At 43.9% G+C, this 22,385-nt stretch overlaps 1 protein-coding gene across 2 annotated transcripts in view; it reads left to right on the forward strand.

Annotated features, from left to right (window-relative positions):
• Positions 1–22,385, forward strand: part of BAIAP2L1 (BAR/IMD domain containing adaptor protein 2 like 1) — a 105,599-nt gene that overhangs the window by 14,381 nt on the left and 68,833 nt on the right. For both annotated transcript variants that reach the window (XM_032266481.1, XM_032266482.1), the window contains exon 2: positions 19,179–19,254. In XM_032266481.1, the coding sequence (XP_032122372.1) occupies positions 19,179–19,254 (76 nt within the window). The remainder of the gene's footprint in view (positions 1–19,178; positions 19,255–22,385) is intronic.

A 22,385-nucleotide genomic window follows, 5' to 3' on the forward strand; every position in this document is an offset into this window, starting at 1 on the left:
GCTCATGCCTGTAATTGCAGCACTTTGGGAGGCCGAGGCGGGTGGATCCTGAGATCAGGAGATTGACATCATCCTGGCTAACACAGCGAAACCCCATCTCTACTAATAATACAAAAAATTAGCCGGGTGCCATGGTGTGTGCCTGTAGTCCCAGCTACTTGGGAGGCCGAGGCAGAAGAATTACCTGAACCTGGGAGGCAGAGGTTGCAGTGAGCCGAGATCGTGCCACTGCACTCCATCCTGGGCGACAAAGTAAGACCCCATCTCAAAAAAAAAAAAAAAAAAAGAAAGAAAAAGACAGTAGAGTGATCTGTCTCACAGAGTCTGGTTGAAGGAAGTTTGCTAGAATTATCCCAGATACTACCGTAAGAGTGGCATGGCTCAGTGTGGTGGCTCATACCTGTAATCCCAGCACTTTGGGAGGCTGAGGCGGGAGGATCATGAGGTCAAGAGATCAAGACCATTCTGGCCAACATGGTGAAACCCTGTCTCTACTAAAAATACAAACATTAGCTGGGCATGGTGGTGCACATCTGTAATGCCAGCTACTCAGGAGGCTGAGGCAGGAGAATCGCTTGAACTCAGGAGGTGGAGGTTGCAGTGAGCCGAGATCACACCACTGCATTCCAGCCTGTGTGACAGAGGGAGACTCCATCTCAGAAAAAAAAAAAAAAAAAAAAGGTAGCATTTGGAGAGAACTAGCACAGTAAGTCAGTGTATTTGATCCGGTGAAGTTCCTGTTACCTGTTGCGTGCTTCGAGGCTTTCTAAATGAATGTAACCCAGCATATAAGATGTTCTTTCCTGTGGATTGATTGCTTGCTTTTTTATTCCAGAACACACCTTTTAAAAACAAAAACTAGGCCAGCAAGAGCACTTAGCCAAACAGTCTAGTGTACTCTGTGGCCTTCAAAGTGTGTATCTTTTGACAGCTATATCAGACTCAGTAACTAATCAATTACTGGTTCCTTAACATATGCCGTTTATCTGTGGTGGTTTTATATTTCTAAGTGATATTAAGGTAATATTAGGTGTGTTTGCATTTCTTCTTTTCTTTTTTGGGTTTTTTTTTTTTTTTTTTTTTGAGACAGAGGCTGGCGTGCAGTGGGGCAATCTTGGCTCACTGCAACCTCTGTCTCCTGCTTCAAGCGATTCTCCTGCCTCAGCCTTCCAAGTAGCTGGGATTACAGGCATGTGCCACTACACCTGGCTATTTTTTTTTTCTGTATTTTTAGTAGACACAGGGTTTTATCATGTTGGCCAGGCTGATCTCGAACTCCTGACCTGAGATCATCCGCCCGCCTAGGCATCCCAAAGTGCTGGGATTACAGGCGTGAGCCATCGTGCCCAGCCCAAATTTCTTCTTTTCACCATGACTCTGAATTGCCTTGGTATTTCTTCATACCTATTTTCCTGTAAGACGGTGCATTTCCAAGGACTGGAGCTCTTTCTTCATTCATCTTTGTGTTTCCTGGGTCCAGCGTGTTGTGGGCTCAATGTAGGCATAGTAATAAAGGTTGCAGAAATGTGAAGATTTGTATGATGTTTCAAGGGCCGAAATGTAAGACTTTACAGAGTTGGTGGAATGAAACATAAGTGCACATGTTCACGTTATCTCTGTCTCCCACACAGGCACAAACTTACACAAACAGGAAAATCCCAGAAAAGAGGCACATTTTCAGATCCTAGTTGAAATGTTACTGTTAAGACTGAAAGTTGTGTTATATGGTAGTCATCCTGGCACAGCAGCTTAAAATAGGAAGGGTTGCATTTCCATTCTTTCTTTTTCTTTTTTTTTTTTTTTTTTTTTGAGATGGAGTCTGGCTGTTGCCCAGGTTGGAGTGCAGTGACACCATCTTGGCTCACTGCAGCCTCTGCCTCTCAGGTTCAAGTGATTCTCCTGTTTCGGCCTTCCAAGTAGCTGGGATTACAGGCGCATGCCACCATGCCCAGCTAATTTTTGTATTTTTAGTAGAAATGGGGTTTCACCATATTGACGAGGCTGGTCTCGAACTCCTGACCTCGTGATTTGCCCACCTCAGCCTCCCAAAGTGCTGGGATTACAGGCATGAGCCACCATGCCTGGCCGAACTTATCTAGTCTTCTTTAAAATTTTATTTTTTGTGGAGACAGAGTCTCCCTATGTTGCTCAGGCTGGTTTCAAACTCCTGGCCTCAAGCGATCCTCCTGCCTTGGCCTCCCAAAGTGCTGGGAATATAGGCATGAGCCACTGTACCCACCTGAAATTTTCTAGTCTTGAACTAGGATCAAGACCGTTATTTTTTTCTTCAAATTACTCTACCAGATGTCCTGAGCTCAGTTTGTCTTACATTGTTCTCCCTCCCCATTCTTTTTCCAAATTACCAATTGAAAACCCTAGATTTTTACATGTGGGTGGCGCTAGCTCTGGGACTTAATTTTCTTAATGGGCTTGATAATTTTGTGCAGAAGATGTGAACCGTTGTAGAACATCCTTCTCTCTTATCTCAGTGTATTGGGGCCAATTTTTGGCTTAATTGTGCTTTAGCTGCAGAATAATTCTTCCTGCCTAAGTGAGTAGAGAATAGGAAACAGAGTGTGTGTCACAGAAATCTGTCTCTTTAAACAACGAAATGGAAGGTGGTGGCAATGTGATTGCATCTGGTAATATATCGGAAGAGGTGGCGGTGCATGTCTTTCAATAATCACACTGGTCCTGATCGCTTGGTTGGCTTTAGGGAGCTCAGGCTGTCATAGGTGCTCCCAGGACTCTGAGAATATTCTTCTCTGAGAGGCTGAGCCCAAGAACTGTGCCTGTGTGTCATTGACCGCTGGCCCAGTGGCTCCCGCACAGGCCACGTTGCTAGGGACAGGGCCACATAAGCCTGCAGGCCTCTTGGCTACCTTTCTGCCATGACCTTTGCACCCTGAAGGACAACTTTTGCAGCAATAATTCTGTATAAACCAAAACCTAGATTGTGGGTGAAGATGGGAAAGGAACAATGATGATGTCATCATTAAAGTCTCCCAGAGAGTTTTCTTGGCGCGATGAAGATTTCCTATGAAACTCCCCCTATTAGAAGGACACAGTAAGGATTTTTGCCTGGAAAAACATTGGCCAAACTCCCTCCCCAGTCATAGCTGGAAAAAGAACTGCTACGCCAGCTGGAGATTTGCCTTAAAATAGCTGGGTTATCATTTTCTGCTAATGGGTCAAATTGATTTCCACCCTAAGAGGGGAAATTGCTGTAGATGGCTCCATAGGCACAAATGCTTTGCAGACCAGTGGTGCATGTCCAGCTGTCTGGGAGTCACGTTCCCAAAGGATGGGATGACCTGTGCATCTCATTACACCAGGCTCTGCTGTGGGCTGGCTAGAGACGACCAAAGAATGAGCAAAGGCACATCTCTGTGGCCATTCCATAGCATTAGGGATTTAGATCCCTGAACCCTTAGCAGCCTGTAATGGAAGAAGGGTGGGGGTGGGGTGGGAGCTATTCCTTTTAAAAAAAAAAAAAAAAAAAGGACCAGTGTGGTGGCTCATGCCTGTAATCCCAGCACTTTAGGAGGCTGAAGTGGGAGGATTGCTTGAGGCCAGGAGTTTGAAACCAGCCTGGGTGATATGGTTTGGCCCTGTGTCCCACCCAAATCTCATTTTGAATTGTATTCCCATAATTTCCATGTGTTGTGGGAGGAACCTGGTGGGAGATCATTTGAGTCATGGGAGCAGTTTCCCCCATACTGCCCTCATGGTAGTAAGTCAGTCTCATTAGATCTTACTAGGGTTTCCACTTTTGCATCTTCCTTATTTTCTCTTGCTGCCACCATGTAAGAAGTGCCTTTCCCCTCTCGCCATGATTCTGAGGTCTCCCCAGCCATGTGGAAATGTAAATCCAGTTAAACCTTGTTTTCTTCCCAGTCTTGGGTATGTCTTTATCAGCAGCATGAAAACGGACTAATACACTGGGCAACATACCAAGATCCCATCTCTAGAAAAAATTTAAAAATTAGCTGGGTGTGTTGGTACACCCAGTACCAACAGTGAGAGTCCCTGTCTCAAAAATAAATAAATGCATTTTTGAGGTGTAATTTATACGTATAAAATTCACTCATTTTAAGTGTACAATTCAATGCTTTTTAGTAAATTTATAAAGTTGGGCAAGCATCACCACAATTGAAATTTATAACACTTACGTCACCTCAAAAATATCCTTCATTTCCATTTGTTATCATTACTCATTTTCACTTCCAGCCCCAGGCAAACACATAGATTTTGTGTCTATAGATTTGTCTTTTCTGTGCATTTTATATAAATAGTTGTACAATATATGGTCTTTTGTGACTGACATAATGGGTTTTATCCATGTTGTATAGTGTCTTACATTTTATTCCTTTTTTGTGGCTGAATAATATTCCATCATATGGATATACCATATTTTGTTCATCCATTCACCAGTTGATGGATTGTTCCTAAACAAAATTTTTTTTAAGAGGCCACATTAATGCCTCATATTTAACAGGTAATTTAAATGACAGCTTGGAAAAACATAGGATTGGAAAGGAAAATTCACAAAGACAGCCCTGGTATTTGCAGAATTGTAAGCCTGTTAGGACTTAGTAGGTAGAGGGCTGAGCCTGGCAGCTTTTTGAACCTTGGTTGGTGTTATCGCCTTGAGCAAGGGAAGTTGCAAGCAGTGGCACCATTACCTAATGCTCAATTTTTGAGGCTAATTGGCCCACAGGGCTTTGTGTCTGTAGCGATGTGTTCAGATGAGCTGGTGGAGCTGAAGGTACAGCCTGCAGCTGGTTCATCTGTGGGCGCAGGCGTCTCTTATGAAATACAGATGTTAGAACCTGCTGCTGCCAAGGACACTGTGAGGCATTAATCAGATGATCCAGGCACTGTTCTTTGTGCTGGAAATGGCAGTGGTGATTACATTAAGATTCCTAGCCTTGGCCAGGTGAGGTGGCTCATGCCTGTAATCCCAGCACTTTGGGAGACTGAGATGGCTGGATCACCTGAGGTCAGGAGTTCGAGACCAGCCTGGCCAACATGGTGAAACCCCGTCTCTACTAAAAATACAAAATTAGCTGGACATGGTAGTGTGCTCCTGTAGTCCCAGCTACTGGGGAGGCTGAGGCATGAGAATTGCTTGAACCCAGGAGGTGGAGGTTGCAGTGAGCTGAGATCACGGCACTGCACTCCAGCCTGGACAACAGAGCAAGACTCCATCTTAAAAAAAAAAAAAAAAAGATTCCTAGCCTTGATTACTTGTAGTTTCTACCAAGGAAACAGAGTAAACAGATAGGGAATATCTCATGTGGTATGAGAAGCACTTTAAAGAAGGAGAAGCCAGAAACAGAGCTAGAGAGAGTCTGGGGTTGCCACCATCTGTCGAAGAGGACAGAGGATGGTCAAGGAAGGTGTCTCAGAGTTTGTGGGAATGGATGTGACTTGTTCAGAGGACAGCCCAGAGGCCAGTGTACCTCAGCCCAAACCCGGATGGAGCACGAAGCTGCAGGAAATGTTCCGGCTGTCAATGTCTCCTCCCACCCTGCTGTTAAAAGGACAGAAGTCACTGATGACATTCACTTTTGATAGACACAAGAGCTGAGCCTGAAACATACCATACCAGGAAACTACCTTTCATCATTTCCCTCCCTTGCTTAGCTATTTCCAGTCGTGTGGTATTTTTTAATGCTGATGAGAAATAGTGCATGGTGCTTTTAAAAGATACTATTGTTCGGCTTGGTGCGGTGGCTCACGCCTGTAATCCCAGCACTTTGGAAGGCTGAGGCGGGCGGATCACGAGGTCACAAGTTCAAGACCAGTCTGGCCAACGTGGTGAAACCCCCGCTTCTACTAAAGACACACAAATTTAGCTGGCGCCTATAATCCCAGCTACTCAGGAAGGCTGAGGCAGAAGAATAGCTTGAACCTAGGAGGCGGAGGTTGCAGTGAGCCAAGATGGCGCCATTGCACTCCAGCTTATGCGACAGGACAACACTCCCATCTCAAAAAATAAAAAATAGGCGAACAATAGTATCTTTTTTTTTCTATCAAATAGGCAAAAAATATGACAGTAGCAAGTGTTTGGGAGAATGTGGTAAACAGTACTTTCACACAGTGGCTTCAGGCATGAAATTGGCTACATTCTTCAAATTTGGCAGTATCTAACAAAATTGAGAAATCTGTCACATACCCTGTGTCTCAGCAATTCTGTTTTCGGGTAAATTCTTACCTGGATGTACGAGGAGGCAGGTATCATTCCTTTCCACGTCGTTGGTATTAGCAGAAGCTTGTAAGCCATCTACATGCCCGTCAGTCAAGAAGCAGATGGGCAAAATGCAGTCTCTTTCTATCATGGGTATATATATGTATGTTTATGTATATCTGTATGTAAATAAAAAGATTTATTTCAAGAAATTGGCTTCCATGATTGTGGGGCTGACTAGCTGAAGATCTGAAGGACAGCCTGGGAGCTGGCACTGCAGTCTGTAAGCAGAATATCTTCTTCCTTAGGGAAACCTCTGTCCTTCAGGCTTTTGACTGGTTAGGTTATACCCACCTCCATTATTGAAGATAATTTCTTTAAAGTCAACTTTAAATAAAAGTTGTAGTGTAGATGTTGACCATTTCTACAAAATACCTTCATAGCAACACTAGGTTTAAACAGCATTATGTTAGATTCTTGGGTTTTTTTTGTTGTTGTTGTTTTATTTTGTTTTGATTTTTTTTGAGACAGGGTCTCCCTCTGTTGCCCAGGTTGGAGTACAGTTTTGTGATCATGGCTCGCTGCAGCCTCCACCTCTCTGGCTCAGGCAGTTCTCCCACCTCAGTCTCCAAGCACCATGCCACCCCACCTGGCTAATTTTTTGTTTTTTCAGTAGAGGCAGGATCTCACTCTGTTGCCTATGTTGGTCTCAACTCTTGGGCTCAAGCAATCCTCCTGCCTCAGCCTCCCAAAGTGCTGGGATTTCAGGCATGAGCTCCCATGCCCAGCCTAGATTTGTGTTTAATTGACTAACAGAATACTGTAGCTTCACTACCTGGACATTTAAAATGAACTGTCATTAGGGGATACTATACAGAAGTTAAATAGGAAGAAACTTCATCAGTACAGGTCGAGGTGAGCAGATCTCAGAAGTATGCCGCTGAATAAAGAAGATGTAACAGTGACATGCATTATGATACCATTTAAGATTTTATCTAAGTATTTTTTAACACACAAAGCAAAATTTTGTGTTAATCTTGACTAAATATGTGCGTGTGTGTGAAATTATAAAATATAGGCTAGGTAGTTAACAGCAGTCTGAATTAGTGGCTCTTGCAGGGGAGAAAAGAAGGGGTGTGAGACTTGGATGTGGTGGCTAAGGCACCCTGTCATTTTATCTCTAGCGTTTTGGTGCTTTTTCAGCAAAGGGAACCAGTGTGACTGTTAACTGTTAATAATTCTTTTTGTTTTTGAGACAGAGTCTCACTTTGTCGCCCAGGCTGGAGTGCAGTGGCACAATTTTGGCTCACTGCAACCTCCGCCTCCTGGGTTTAAGCAATTCTCCTGCCTCAGCCTCCCAAGTAGCTGGGATAACAGGCATGTGCCACCATGCCCAGCTAATTTTGTATTTTTAGTAGAGACAGGGTTTCTCCATGTAGGCCAGGCTGGTCTCAAACTCCCAACCTCAGGTGATCTGCCCACCTCAGCCTTCCAAAGTGCTGGGATTACAAGTGTGAGCCACCACGCCTGGCCAACTGTTAGTAATTTTTGTGGGGACTACAGGTAGTTGTGGATTCTATACCCCTCCTCCCCCTGCCCCCGCCAACCTTTTTTTGAGACAGGGTCTCACTGTGTCACCCAGGCTGAAGTGCAGTGGTGCCATCTCCGCTCACTGCAACCTCCGCCTCCTGGGCGCAAGCACTTCTGCCGCAGCCTCCCTGGGAGCACAGGTATACATCACTATACTGAGCTAATTTTTTGTATTTTTGGTAGAGACGGAGTTTCGCTATGTTGCATAGGCTGATGTTGAACTCCTGACCTCAAGCAATCCTCCTACCTTGGCCTCCCAAAGTTCTGGGATTACAGGCATGAGCCACCGTGCCCATCCACATTCCCCTTTTTCTTTCTTCTTATACTTTTTTTAAGGGAAAGAAAAGGAGAGGGAGGATCAGACGTATTTGTTTGCCCAGGCAGAACTGGTCTACATTATGCCATTAGATTAATTACATTCACCAAAAATCAGGAGTAAGATTACAAGAAAGCTTCTAAAAAGAGAAAAAAAAGTACGGTAGAGATGCCTACAGTCACTCATACTAAAATATGTCAGGGCTCTGACCTCATGAAAAGCATTTTCATCTCACTTTATTTCACCATTCATTTGAAAGGAGCTACTGAGGCCTCAGGCAGGTGCAAAGGTCAGTAGGGAAACTGCTTGGACCTGCTTCCACCCCACCTCTTGCTGCTGGTAGGACATTCAGCAGGGTTTGAAAAGTCAACATGTCAAAGCTTTGGTGTCATGTCTGTAAACTGGGGTTAGTAACAGCCATGATGTTAGGATCAAATGAGACAATTGATGTCAAATGTTAGCCATAGAGCCAGACACATAATGGTACTCCATAAATGTTATAATGTGTCTCAAATGGAAAAAAATTAATGACATAAATATTCTGGGGCCAGATATGGGATCACACCTGGAATCCCAGCACTTTGGGAGGCTAAGGTAGGAGGATTGCTTGAGTCCAGGAATTTAAGAACAGCCTGAGCAACATAGCAAGACCCCGTCTCTACCAAAAAATCCAAAAATTAGCCAGATATGGTGATATGTTTCTTTGGTCCCACCTACTCAGGAGGCTGAGGTGGGAGGGTCGGTTGATCTCAGTAGGTTAACAAGACTGCAGTAAACCATGTTCATGCCTCTGTACTCCAGCCTGGGTAACGGAGCAAGACTCTGTCTCAAAAAACAATAAGTAAAAATAAATAAAATGTTCTCAACTGAATAAAGCAGAAGATTGTAACACCTTCAATGTCCTTTGTCCTGTACCCATCTCTAGAGGTGCTGTGTTCACGATCTCCCTTGTTCTGACGATGACACCAGGGTGGAGGAGCTGATGCCATTTATTTTCATATTACAGACAGGAAGTGGAGGTTCCTGGAGATACCTGTGTAAACAGGAATGTTCCTTTGTTTGGGGAGTTGACTCACATTATAGAGCTTTTCTCTTAGAATATTAATTACTACTGTTGGTTCAGTGTGTACTGAGTATCAAGTGCTTGCAAAGTACATGTTAAGCACTCCATAATGTTAAGTTACCTCACTGAATCCTCATGCCCCTCATGAGGTAGAAAGTATCATGATTCCTGCCGGATACAGTGTCTCACGCCTGTAATCCCAGCACTTTGGGAGGCCGAGGTGGGCGAATCACAAGGTCAGGAGATCGAGACCATCCTGGCCAACATGATGAAACCCCATCTCTACTAAAAATACAAAAATCAGCCAGGCGTGATGGCGGGTGCCTGTAGTTCCAGCTACGCGGGAGGCTGAGGCAGGAGAATTGCTTGAACTCGGGAGGCCGAGGTTGCAGTGAGCTGAGACCGTGCCACTGCACTCCAGCCTGGCGAAAGAGCAAGATAAATTAAAATAAATTAAATAAATTAAATAAGAAAGTATCATGATTCCCATTGCAGACAGGAACCCACTCACAGGCTTTATAGAGGCTCACAGAGGTGGTGATATGATTTGCACAAGAATTCAAGGCCACAGTTTCTTTCTGCCAGATTTCTGCCATACCTCCCAGGCCCTTTGCCATTGAGATGGCATCTTATAAGTTACAGACAACACAAATTAATACATAATGCAAGACAGCTAATATAATAGATAATATTGACCAATAGGAACCAAAACATTACTCATTTGGCCAACAGAAAGCATTTTTATGGGTTTATATATTTCAATTGAGTATTTCTGATCTAACTCAATACTGCAAAGAGAAACATCTCCGTTGTCTAATTTTCCTGTACTTGGCTTGTGCTCCAAATTCATGATGGGTATGAACAGCCTGACTCTTGTGACCATCTGTTAGCCCACAGACAGCTGTCTGCTTGCCAAATTTGCTTACTAATACTCTCCCTAAAGGGAGAGGAGGTGATCAAGTATCGGTGGTGTTAGTCCAGGAACAGCAGCTTCCAGCAACACTCAGGGAAGAAGCAAGATTTTCTACAAATAAAATTGATCTTGGCTGGGCGCGGTGGCTCACACCTGTAGTCCTAGCACTTTCAGAGGATGAGGCAGCCAGATCACCTGAGGTTAAGAGCTCAAGACCAGCCTGGCCAACATGGTGAAAACCCGTCTCTACTAAAAATACAAAGATTAGCCGGGCATGGTGGCAGGTACCTGGAATCCCAGCTACTCCTGCTTAGGTACAAGATTCGCTCCTGCTGAACAGTCTAGGGAGAAAGATTTAAAAAAGAAGAAAAAAAAAGCATCACTTGAACACAGAAGGCAGAGGTCGCAGTGAGCCGAGATCGCGCCACTGGCCACTGCACTCCATCCTGGGAGACATGGCGAGACTGTGTCTCAAAAAAAAAAAATGATGACATATCCTCAGTTAACCCTTGTTACAGCCATTTTTGCCACATGACGTTAGAATGTACCTTGATTGGTTGGAACATTTGTGACATCACTCGGTTAATTTGTATGAGATCATAGAGAAGAAAATACGTAAAATGTCAAGGATACTACATACAAGTCATAGAACTGCATATTTACTTAGAGATTCTTAAATCACTTTTAATGCTTATCTGTCATAAATATTATAGCTGAGGAAAACAAAGCACTGAAATATCAAATAATTTGTCCTTGTTCATATAGAGAACTTTTTTTTTTTTTTTTTTTTTGGAGGCTGGGTCTCACTGTCACCCAGGCTGGAGAGCAGTGGTGCGATCTCAGCCCACTGTAACCCCTGCCTCCTGGGCTCAAGCGATTCTCCTGCCTCAGCCTCCCGAGTAGCTGGAACTACAGGCGCCCGCCATCACGCCTGGCTAATTTTTGTATTTTTAGTAGAGACGAGGTTTCACCATGTTGGCCACGCTGGTCTTGAACTCCTGACTTCAGGTCATCCAACTGCCTAGGCCTCCCAAAGTGCTGGAATTACAGGCATGAGCCACCACACCCGGCCTATAGAGAGCTATTAAACTAAAAGAGAAACAAATTTTTAGAAGTTTAAAGTCTGCTTAGCTTAACTGGCTAGTCATAATTGAATTAATATATCCTTTATTAATTATAAGTAAGTGTAGTTAATTTATGCATAGTTTCATATTGGTAATTCTTTGAAAATGAATTCTAAAAAGTCTAAATGCTAAGGAAGCTAAAACCATCATAAGATTGCATAATTCATTTCTCATAATTATTCATAATTCATAATTGTGATCTGTAACTCTACAGAGCCAGGGGAAATGCTGGGGTAAACAGACCAGCTAGAAGTCTGGTGGAAAGTGCCTGTTGGTTCCAGGGGGCCTGTCCCCCAATATTTTATTTAGAATAGCTAATCACTAATTTTCCAGTACTGCTAAGGTTTTGCGGTAGAACCAAGCCTTCTTTGTATGTGACTCAGCACAAGAAGAGTGATATTACCACTAGCCTAGAATTTATTGTGCAACCCTAGCTATGACTGCCCTTCCCTGGTTGGAAATGAAACTCATTCTGGTTAAAACCAGTTTGGCAAAGTTTCCTCTTTACCAGGCAGTAACTGGTGGAAATATACTAAGCTTTTGTCATTTTTTTAGTAACAGTGGCACTTGGCCCATTTATATTTTTTCTGTTCACTTTAAGATTCACTTGGTATCCTAAGCCTTTTAATTTTTAGTGCCAAACTTAAATTAAAATGGATTTGTTTGTTACCCTGATGACTCTTAACATTGCAGGCTGTTTAAAATTCAAGTCTTCACAAGCCTGGTGATAGCACTGACCTTTGCCTCAACTACAGCTCTCCCCCAAAATGTGGGGCTCTTGCAATTTACAACTGCATCCACAACTACTATAAAACTTTAGAGATTTTGGAATACAAAGGCAGTATTGCTTTTTTGTTCCTGGGTTTAAAACTAACATGTACTTCAGCTAAAATAGCTGGATGAATGGCCAAGAGCCAATATAGCAATGGATTTTCCACTGTTAAAAAGGCCAAAATTTCTGGGGAGAAATTTCTGTAGCTTAACCTAAGTACAGTAATAAGTCTATATGTTGAAGTTTTTAAGCTTAAAAACTCTAGTATTGACTATAAGCTCATTGTAATTGTAGTCTCAAGTCTTAGTCGAACTGTTCCTCCCCCAGCCCACGTAAAATCATTTGGATTGGGATTTATGTATGATGTTAACTTTGGAAGTTCTCGTTAATTTGCTGTTCTTGATATTTTGGTTTTTTTGAGGCAGAGTTTCGCTCTTGTTGCCCAGGCTAGAATGCAATGGTGCAATCTCGGCTCACTGCAACCTCCGCCTCCCTGGTTCAAGCAATTCTCCTGCCTCAGCCTCCCAAGTAGCTGGAATTATAGGCATGTGCCACCATGCCCAGCTAATTTTTTTTGTATTTAGTAGCGATGGGATTTCACCATGTTGCCCAGACTGGCTCGAACTCCTGGGCTCAAACGATCCACCTGCCTCGGCCTCCCAAAGTGCTGGGATTACAGGCATGAGTCACCGTGCTTGGCCTATAACAATTTTAAATATCTTTAAAATAATTTTATCTTTTAATTAGAAATGTAGCCATTTTTGAATGAAATTATGAGATTTTGAAAATTAGTGAAATCTCATAGATTGCTAGTGGGGGTTGTAAAATGGTGCAGCTGCTCCAAATAAAAGTCTGGCAGTTTCTTATCAAGTTAAACATGTGCCTACCATGTGACACAGCAGTGGGGCTCCCAGGTTATCCTAGAGATATGAAAACTTACGTTCACATAAAAACCTGTATGTGATCGCTGAGATCAGCTTTGTTTGGAATTGTAAAAACCTGGAAACAACCCCGATGTTCTTCAACAAGTATGTGGATAAACAAACTGCAATTTATCCATACCATGGAATAGTACTGGCAAAAAAAAAACAACATTAACTACACGCAACAACTTGGATACATCTTAGGGCATTGCGCTGGGTGAAAAAGGCAATCTTAAAATGCTACATACTATATGATTGCTTTTTTTTCTTTTTGAGATGAAGTCTCACTCTGTCGCCAGGCTGGAGTACAGTGGTGTGATCTCAGCTCACTTAAAACCTCTGCCTCCCGGGTTCAAGCTATTCCCCTGCCTCAGCCTTCCAAGTAGCTGAGATTACAAGTGCACCACCAGGCCTAGCTAATTTTTGTATTTTTAGTAGAGATGGGGTTTTACCACGTTGCCCAGGATGGTCTCCATCTCCTGACCTAATGATCCACCCGCCTCGGCCTCCCATGATGCCTTTTTGTTTTGTTTTGTTTTTGAGATGGAGTCTTGCTCTGTCGCCCAGGCTGGAGTGCAATGGCATAGTCTCAGCTCACTGCAACCTCTGCCTCCCAGGTTCAAGCAATTCTCTGGCCTCAGCCTCCTGAGTAGCTGGGATTACAGACGCCTGCCACCATGCCCGGCTAATTTTTGTATTTTTAGTAGAGATGGGGTTTCACCATGTTGGCCAGGCTGGTCTTGAACTCCTGACCTCAGGTGATCTGTCCAACTCAGCCTCTTAAAGTGCTGGGATTACAGGCATGAGCCACCCCACCAGGCTATGATTCCTTTTATATAGCATTCTCACAATGACAGAATGGTCGATAGAGCTCAGGAGTTGTCAGAGGTGAGGATTGGTGAGGAGAGTGTGATTATTAAGTGGTGGCACAAAAGAGACATGTGTGTTAATGGAACAGTTCTGTATTTTACTTGTGGTGATGGTCATACCAATCTACATATATGATAAAGTTTCATAGAAATGATGAAACCCAGCCAGGCATGGTGACTCACACCTGTAATCCCAACACTTTGTGAGGCTAAGGCTAAGGCAGGTGGATTGCCTGAAGTCAGGAGTTTGAGACCAGCCTGGCCAACATGGCTCTACTGAAAATACAAAAATTAGCCTGGCATGGTGGTGAGCACCTGTAATCTCAGCTACTCAGGAGGCTGAGGCAGGAGAATTACTTGAACCCAGGAGGCAGAGGTTGCATTGAGCTGAGATCACGCCACTGCAGTCCAACCTGGGCAACAGAGCAAGACTCCGTTTCAAAAAATAGAAATGATAAACCCTCCCCCCAAAATAAGTGATACAAAAAGTGGGAAAATCCACATAAGGCCTGTAGTTTGGTTAATAGCACTATATCAGTGTGAGTTTCCTGGTTTGATAATATACCATGGTTGTAGAAGATACCACGTATAGCAGCATACCTGGGAACTCCGTGTATTATTTTTACAACTCTTAAGAGTCTTAAACTACTTCAAAATAAAAAGCCTCCAAAGAAAAGAATTGAGAAGAGATGACAGAAGTAACAGCTGTGGACAGATCAGCCTGGGCAACATAGCAAGACCCTGTCTCTTAAAAAAAAAAAAAAATTGTTTTTTAATTACCTGGGCACAGCTCTGAACTCTGTGGTTCCAGCCCCCTTGCTGACTGGGAAAGCTGACCACCTGACAATTGTCCCCCACCCAATGAAAGGAAAATAGAAAGCTCTCAGCAGAAACCCAGTGGCGCCTGATTACTGCAGAGCGGTTGTTCGCTGGAAATGAAGCCAGCAAGGCAGCCACCCTGCTCTGCACACACCCACAGCTTCCAGCTGGCAGTGATGGGCTTCACTCCGAAATCTGAACTGACTGTCAGGGATCACCAGATGTGTGAGGACAGTAACACAAAAGACAGGTATATCAAACAATGAAAGGTAGTAGGGAGATGATATGGGAACTGGAATAAAACACACCAAAAAATTATAATTCATTCAGACAGGAGAAGCTACTGCATCTATAAAACAAGAACAGGAGGGTGCTTCTAAAAAGAAGCAATCAAAAGACTGGGTGTGGTGGCTCACACCTATAGTCCCAGCACTTTGGGAGGACAAGGTGGGCAGATTGCTTGAGCTCAGGAGTTCTAGACCAGCCTGAGTGTCATGGTGAAATGTTGTCTCTACCAAAAATACAAAAAGTTAGCCAGGCATGGTGGCACATACCTGTGATCCCAGCTACTTGGGAGGCTGGGGCAGGAGGATCACTTGAGCCTGGGAGGTTGTAGTAAGCCAAAATCACACCACTGCACTCCAGCCTGGGTGACAGAGCAAAACTCCATCTCAAAAAAACAAAAATAAAAAGCAATCAAGAAACATGAACATGCTCTTAGAAATTAAAAATATATCAAAAAATAGAATTGGAACATAAAGTTGAGGATATCTGTTAGAGTTGTAGAACAAAAATACACAAAGTGGAAAATCAAAAATGATTATAAACCCAGGATATATAAAATCTTCATCAGAGTTCCAGAAAGAATGAAGAGACAAGAAATAGGAACGATATTTGGACTTGAAGGGCATAATTTTCCACATGGCTAGGGGTCCCACTGAGTATCCAGTAAAATAAATGGAAAAAAACAAAACAAAAAAACTAATTTAGGGAGAGATCGTGGTGCAATTAATTACAGAACACAGGAATAGAGAGGCTTCCAGAAATAAGCTTAAAAAAAAAAAGAAGTCACATAGGAGGAACCGACAACTGACTTCAACAGCAGACCCAGATGCTAAAGACAGTGGAATAATACCTATTTTTTTTTTTTTTTCCATGAGACAAGGTCTCACTCTGTCACCCAAACTGGAATGAAGTGATACAATCACAGCTCACTGAAGCCTCAACCTCCTGGACTCAAGTGATCCTGCCACCTCTGCCTCCCAAGGAGCTGGGACCACAGGCACAAGCCATCACAGCTGGCTAATGTTAATTTTTTGTAATGATGGGGGTCTCACTGTGTTGCCCAGGTTGGTCTCAAACTCCTGAACTCAAGCAGTCCTCCCACTTCAGCCTCCCACAGTTCTGGGATTACCAGCGTGAACCACCATACCTGACCAAATGATATCGTAAAACTTCTAAGGAAAATAGTTTCAGTCTACACTGCTCTACTCAGCACAATAGCAAACAAATGTCAAGGTAAAGGTAATTTCAGACACATGGGGACTCATTTACCTCTCATGCATCAGTTCTTAGATCATTTTTGGAGAGTAATCTCCCTTTTGAAGAAAGAGGAAGACGTGGACCTGGCTAACGAACTCTGCCACAGGCCACCAGAACAGTGCTAGGTCAACAGTGACAGTCAAGCCTGACTGAGCAGGACGGTGGAGAGTCCTTGGAGGAAGACTGGGGTAAACAACAGCATGAGAGATTAGCTGAGAGCTTTGTACATTTGAAAAATAGTATTGATAGGCCTCAGCCAAGTCTAATACAGCATGGGGACAAATTTAACACAGGTAAACAGAAAACTAGGCAAAGGTGGGGGGGTGGGCAGAATGAAACAGTTGTCCATCCCAGGAAAAACAGCAAGGCTTTACCAAGAAAGGAAACCATCACCCTTATGACAAAGTCATAATGAACACCGACTATTGATTCATCAGGAAATTGCCTTCTAATTACATAGAAAGTCCACTGGAAGCCCAGGCGCAGTGGCTCACGCCTATAATCCCAGCACTTTGGGAGGCCAAGACAGGTGGATCACAAGGTCAGGAGTTCTCGACCAGCCTGGCCAACATGGTGAAACCTCATCTCTACTAAAAATACAAAAATTAGCTGGACATGGTGGCGGGCACCTGTAATCCCAGCTACTCGGGAGGCTGAGGCAGGAGAATTGCTTGAACCTGGGAGGTGGAAGTTGCGGTGAACCAAGATCATGCCAATGCATTCCAGCCTGGGCAACAGAGTGAGACTCCATCTTAAAAAAAAAAAAAAAAAAGAACACTGGAAAGGAAGAGTGAGAGGTATAAAGACCTAAAGCCCCGTCTACTGTAGAAGGAATCCAGAGTTACTCTCCAATATTGAGAAATCAAGAATATTTTTAAAAAAGAATATTCAAAACTTAGCAATAAATACAAAAATAGGAGTGTAGTTGAAAGTGCTCTTGGGAGTAAGACCAGGGGTTATGGAAAGGTCGAGGCATGGGTTGTTTTTTTGTTATCATTGTTTGATAAAAATAAGGGTTGTCGCCGGGCGCGGTGGCTCACGCCTGTAATCCGAGCACTTTGGGAGGCCGAGGCGGGTGGATCATGAGGTCAAGAGATCGAGACCATCCTGGTCAACATGGTGAAACCCCGTCTCTACTAAAAATACAAAAAATCAGCTGGGCATGGTGGCACGTGCCTGTAATCCCAGCTACTCAGGAGGCTGAGGCAGGAGAATTGCCTGAACCCAGGAGGCGGAGGCTGCGGTGAGCCGAGATCACGCCATTGCACTCCAGCCTGGGTAACAAGAGCGAAACTCCGTCTCAAAAAAAAAAAAAAATAAATAAGGGTTGTCATGTTTTCTCTCTCTTCCTGATTCATTTATTCTGAAGGGTATGTATGTAAAGCACCTGCCTCTTTGAATATTGGGTAGTTGTTCATTCTTTTTATTATCTGGTATTTATAAATGGAGTATGCATTTGGGTAGGGAGTCGATGAGACTTGCTTGAATGGTGTATTTGGGATGATGAATATCATGAAGCTTATCGTTCCTAGATGGAATAAATACATACAGTTGCCACGTGTTCTGAGTCATGAAGTCTGGGTACCGTAGGAATGGTTTATTTTCTGTACTTCAAAGTTAGGGTGTTTTAAAACTTAGATCAACATCCTAAATAGTTGCTTGTCTTATACCTGTCCTAGCATTCATCTTTATGACTTTCTAGTGATACAGGAATAGCACGTGTTAAAATGAAAACTGGACACTGGCTGCACTGTGAAATCCATGAGAGGGAAATTGCCTTTTCATCCTTAGCTGTGTGCACAGGGCCTGGGCCACGGTAGTTACTTCACAAGTCCTTGGCAAATAAACTAATCACTAGAAAAACTCCAGGGAGGCTAGGCGCAGTGGCTCACACGTGTAATCCTAGCACTTTGGGAGGCCGAGGTGGACAGATCACCTGAAGTCAGGAGTTTGAGACCAGCCTGGCCAACATGGCGAAACCCTGTCTCTACTAAAAATACAAAAATTAGCCAGGTGTCGTGGCAGGCGCCTGTAAACCCAGCTACTCGCAAGGCTGAGGCAGGAGAATCGCTTCAACCTGGGAGGCAGTGGTTGCAGTAAGCCAAGATCGCACCACTACACTCCAGCTTGGGTGACAGAGTGGGACTCTGTCTCAAAAAAAAAAAAGAAAAGAAAAGAAAAATTCCAGGGACACCCGGAAAGAAGTTTCCAGGCAGGCCTGTGTCCTAGGGCCAGCAACAATGTGCCATCAACGCCCACACCCCCATAATTAGGCACAGTAAAAACAAAATCTCCTGGAAATTTCTATTCAATTGATAACCAAAACATTGCCTTTATACTTAAGTAAAAGTGGCTGATCCTGCACAGGTGTTCCTTAAAACTAGAACAACAACCATTAACAATCTACTCTAACCCAGGAGGATGCCCGGCCCACAGTCCCACAGTCCCTGCAGAGTATGGTAGAGACATGAATGTCTGCTGCCTGCTCCATTTATAGCAGATTCTAGGGAGCCCCTTGGGCAACTGAGAACTGCCAGGGTTATGGGCACCTTGCTGCCCGAGAGCTCTGTTCCATCAGGTAAGGGAATAGTATTCTTCATGATTTTTAAATCAGCAGGCTGGGCACGGTGGCTCATGCCTGAAATCCCAGCTGTCTGGGAGGCCGAGTCAGGCAGATCACGAGGTCAAGAGATGGAGACCAGCCTGGCCAACATGGTGAAATCTGGTCTCTTCTAAAAACACAAAATTTAGCGGGCATGGTGGTGCATGCCTGTAATCCCAGCTACTCAGGAGGCTGTGGCAGGAGAATCACTTGAACCCGAGAGGCAGAGATTGCAATGAGCCAAGATTGTGCCACTCCAGCCTGGCAACAGAGCAAGACTCCATCTCCAAAAAAAAAAATAAATAAAACAAAATCAGTGTTCATTACTTTGTAGACTGTGCTATTAATCATCCTTAGTTCTCCTGGTCCACACAGCGACAAAATCTGAAAATGACTTGGTTTATTGTTTGTTTATTTTATTAATTAGTGTGTTGTGTTTGTTTGTTTGTCAGAATGTTATGGAACAGTTCAATCCTGGGCTTCGAAATTTGATAAACCTAGGGAAAAATTATGAGAAAGCCGTAAATGGTAAGTCTGTTTTCCTGAATTGATACTCAGTAAATATTTAATTATTTTTAAATGCTTAGGATTGAAGTTTTAAATACCTCTAAATGGTAAAAATTGTTTAAATGAATTTAATCTGCAGAACTTTGCAATGACAGTACACAGTGATGTTAGCGTATTTGAAACGTCACTTGAATGATAGTGAGGCTACTATAAGTGACGTATTTTAATTGTCAAACCGTGCTTTCTACTTTTTAAACCAAATTCTTGGTAAACTAACAACAAATATAAAATGTGTACATAAGACATTTATAAGTTAATTCCCTACAGCACAGAAATTACTCTCTTTTTATTTATATAAAAGAATTTCTTGGCTGGGTGCGGTGGCTCACACCTGTAATCCCAGCACTTTGGGAGGCCGAGGCGGGGGGATCACCTGAGGTCAGGAGTTTGAGACCAGCCTGGCCAACATGAAGAAACCCCGTCTTTACTACAAAAATAAAATTAGCCGGTACTGGTGGCCCAGCTACTCAGGAAGCTGAGGAAGATAAGTGCTTGAACCCGGGAGGTGGAGGTTGCAGTGAGCCGAGATTACACCATTGCACTCCAGCCTGGACAACAAGAGTGAAACTCTGTCGCAAAAAAAAAAAAAAAAAAAAAAAAAAAATCAGCGATCCCCTTAAAAACTTAAAATGCTAGCAATCACCAAATTCTAACATGCTCAAGACAGGTCTCCCCCAAAATGTACCAAGTATCACCCAAACACATTTAGACCCTAGTTTCACCCTCTGCCACGGTTCACTAAGACTACCAAGTAACATAAGTAGAAAATGTAGATTCTGGCTGGGCATGGTGGCTCATGCCTGTAATCCCAACAATCTGGGAGGCTGAGGCGTGTGAACTCCTGAGGTCGGGAGTTCGAGACCAGCCTGACCAACTTGGAGAAATACAAAATTAGTCAGGTGTGGTGGCACATGCCTGTAATCCCAGCTGCTCAGGAGGCTGAGGTAAGAGAATCACTTGAACCCTGGAGGCAGAGGTTGTGGTGAGCCGATATCTTACCACTGCACTCCAGCCTGCGTAACAAGAGTGAAACTCCATCTCAGGAAAAAGATAAAAGAAAATGTAGTTTCTGACAGATTTGAAGGTGGCTTCAGATCAAGTTTTACATCTTTTACTTATCTTTCTTTCCCCCCTCCCTCCCTCTAGCTCTCCCTTTCCCCCCTTCTCTTTTTCTCTCTTTCTCTCTCTTCTCTTTTTCTCTTTTCTTTCTCTTCTCTTTCCTGCTCTCTCCCTCCCTCACCCCCTCCTCCTCTGTCTCTTTCCCTCTGTCTCCCTCTTTCTTTTCTTTTTCTTTCTCTTCCTTCCTCTTTTCTTTCTTTTCTCTTTCTCTTTCTTTCCCTCCTTCCTCCCTCCATCTTCCCCCCTCCCTCCCTCCCCTCTTCCTTCCTTCCTTCCTTCCTTTCTTTCTCTCTCTCTCTCTTTCTTTCTTTCTTTCTTTTTTCTCTTTCTTTTCTCTTTTCTTTTCTTTCCTAAGTTCAAACAATTCTCCTGCTTCAGCCTCTTGAGTAGCTGGGATTACAGCCATGCACCACCATGCCCAGCCACTTTTTGTATTTTTAGCAGAGACAGGTTTTCACCATGTTGGCCAGTCTGCTCTGAATCTCCTGACCTCTGATAATCCACCCACCTCAGCCTCCCAAAGTTCTGGGATGACAGGCATGAGCCACCGTGTCAGGCCTCTTATTTCTCTTTTTTGCCATATTACACCTTTGGTTGCTCCCTGTTGATATTTTGAAAATAAACCTGTGGCCTCACACATGCTCAGCATGAACCTGCCCAGGAAGCGGGGGTGAGCTGGCTAGACTGTGGACTCTGGGTGAGCAGGCGCACCATTGTGTGTAGTCACTGGAAAAGCAAACTGCTCATTTACTGTCTTCTGCCTCCCTTTGCTTTTGGGCACTTCAGCAGCAGGAAGTGCAGCAGGTCTGGGAGTTTTCTCCCTTGCTCTCCAGGAGTCCCCGTGACTTCTGCAGGTGCCCCCGTCCTCCAGAGAGCCAGAGCTGTGCACTGCTGACTCTCCCTCGAAGATTGCTTAGTCACAAGGCCACAAAGTCATTGCTTTAGATGTCCTTGTGAAGGACATCACTGTGACCTGCAGTTTTGTTTTTTTTCCTTTCTTTCTATCATGAGCTGCCTCCCTGAGGCAGAGTTTTACAAGGTGAGTCGGTGAGGTGCCTACAGCTTAGTTTCCTGCCAACAAGCCTTCTTCCCAAAGGGCTCTCACCATTTTAGCACCTCCTGGGGAGTATTCTGCACTTCAGAAAATATTTCCAGAATTTCTGCAGGCCATCTGGTTGTGCCTCTGCTGAAGCCATTGAAAAATCTAGGTAAATGTGTAACGTCCTTGGTGAGAATTTGGAAATAGTTGAGGCAGCCAGATGTGCAGTCCCCAGTTAGGTTAGAACACCAGGCAGGCTGGGCGTGGTGGGCTCATGCCTGGAATCCCAGCACTTTGGGAGACCAAGGCAGGAGGATAGCTTCAGCCCAGGAGTTCGAGACCCTATCTCTACAAAAAAATTTAAAAAATAGCTCAGGTCAGGAGTGGTAGCTAATGTCTGTAATCTCAGCACTTTGGGAGGCTGAGGCGGGCAGATCACCTGAGGTTGGGAGTTCGATACCAGCCTGGCCAACATGGTGAAACCCTGTCTTGGCTAAAAATATTAGCTGGGCGTGGTGAAACGTGCCTATAGTCCCAGCTACTCAGGAGGCTAAGGCTTGAGAATCACTTGAAGCCAGGAGGTAGAGGTTGCAATGAGCCAAGATCGTGCCACTGCACTCCAGCCTGGGCAACAGAGCGAGACTGCCTCAAAAAAAAAAAAAAAAAAATCAGCTGGGCATGGTGGCATGCGCCTGTGGCTCTAGCTATCAGGAGGCTGAGGTGGGAGGATTACTTGAGTCCAGAAGTTCGAGGCTACAATGAGCTGTGATTGTACCACTGCACATCAGCCTGGGGAACAGAGCAAGACCTTGTCTCAAATAAATTAAACTAAATTAAAATTTTAAAAAAAGGAACCCAGGTAAACAGGTGAATGGCTAGGAGCATTGTACAGACCAGAGTCACAATAATATGAGTGGTGTGGGTTGGTGTGTAC

The sequence above is a fragment of the Sapajus apella genome, unplaced genomic scaffold (assembly GCF_009761245.1).
Source record: "Sapajus apella isolate SASKATOON/1434 unplaced genomic scaffold, GSC_monkey_1.0 scaffold159, whole genome shotgun sequence".
Taxonomy (NCBI): domain Eukaryota; kingdom Metazoa; phylum Chordata; class Mammalia; order Primates; family Cebidae; genus Sapajus; species Sapajus apella.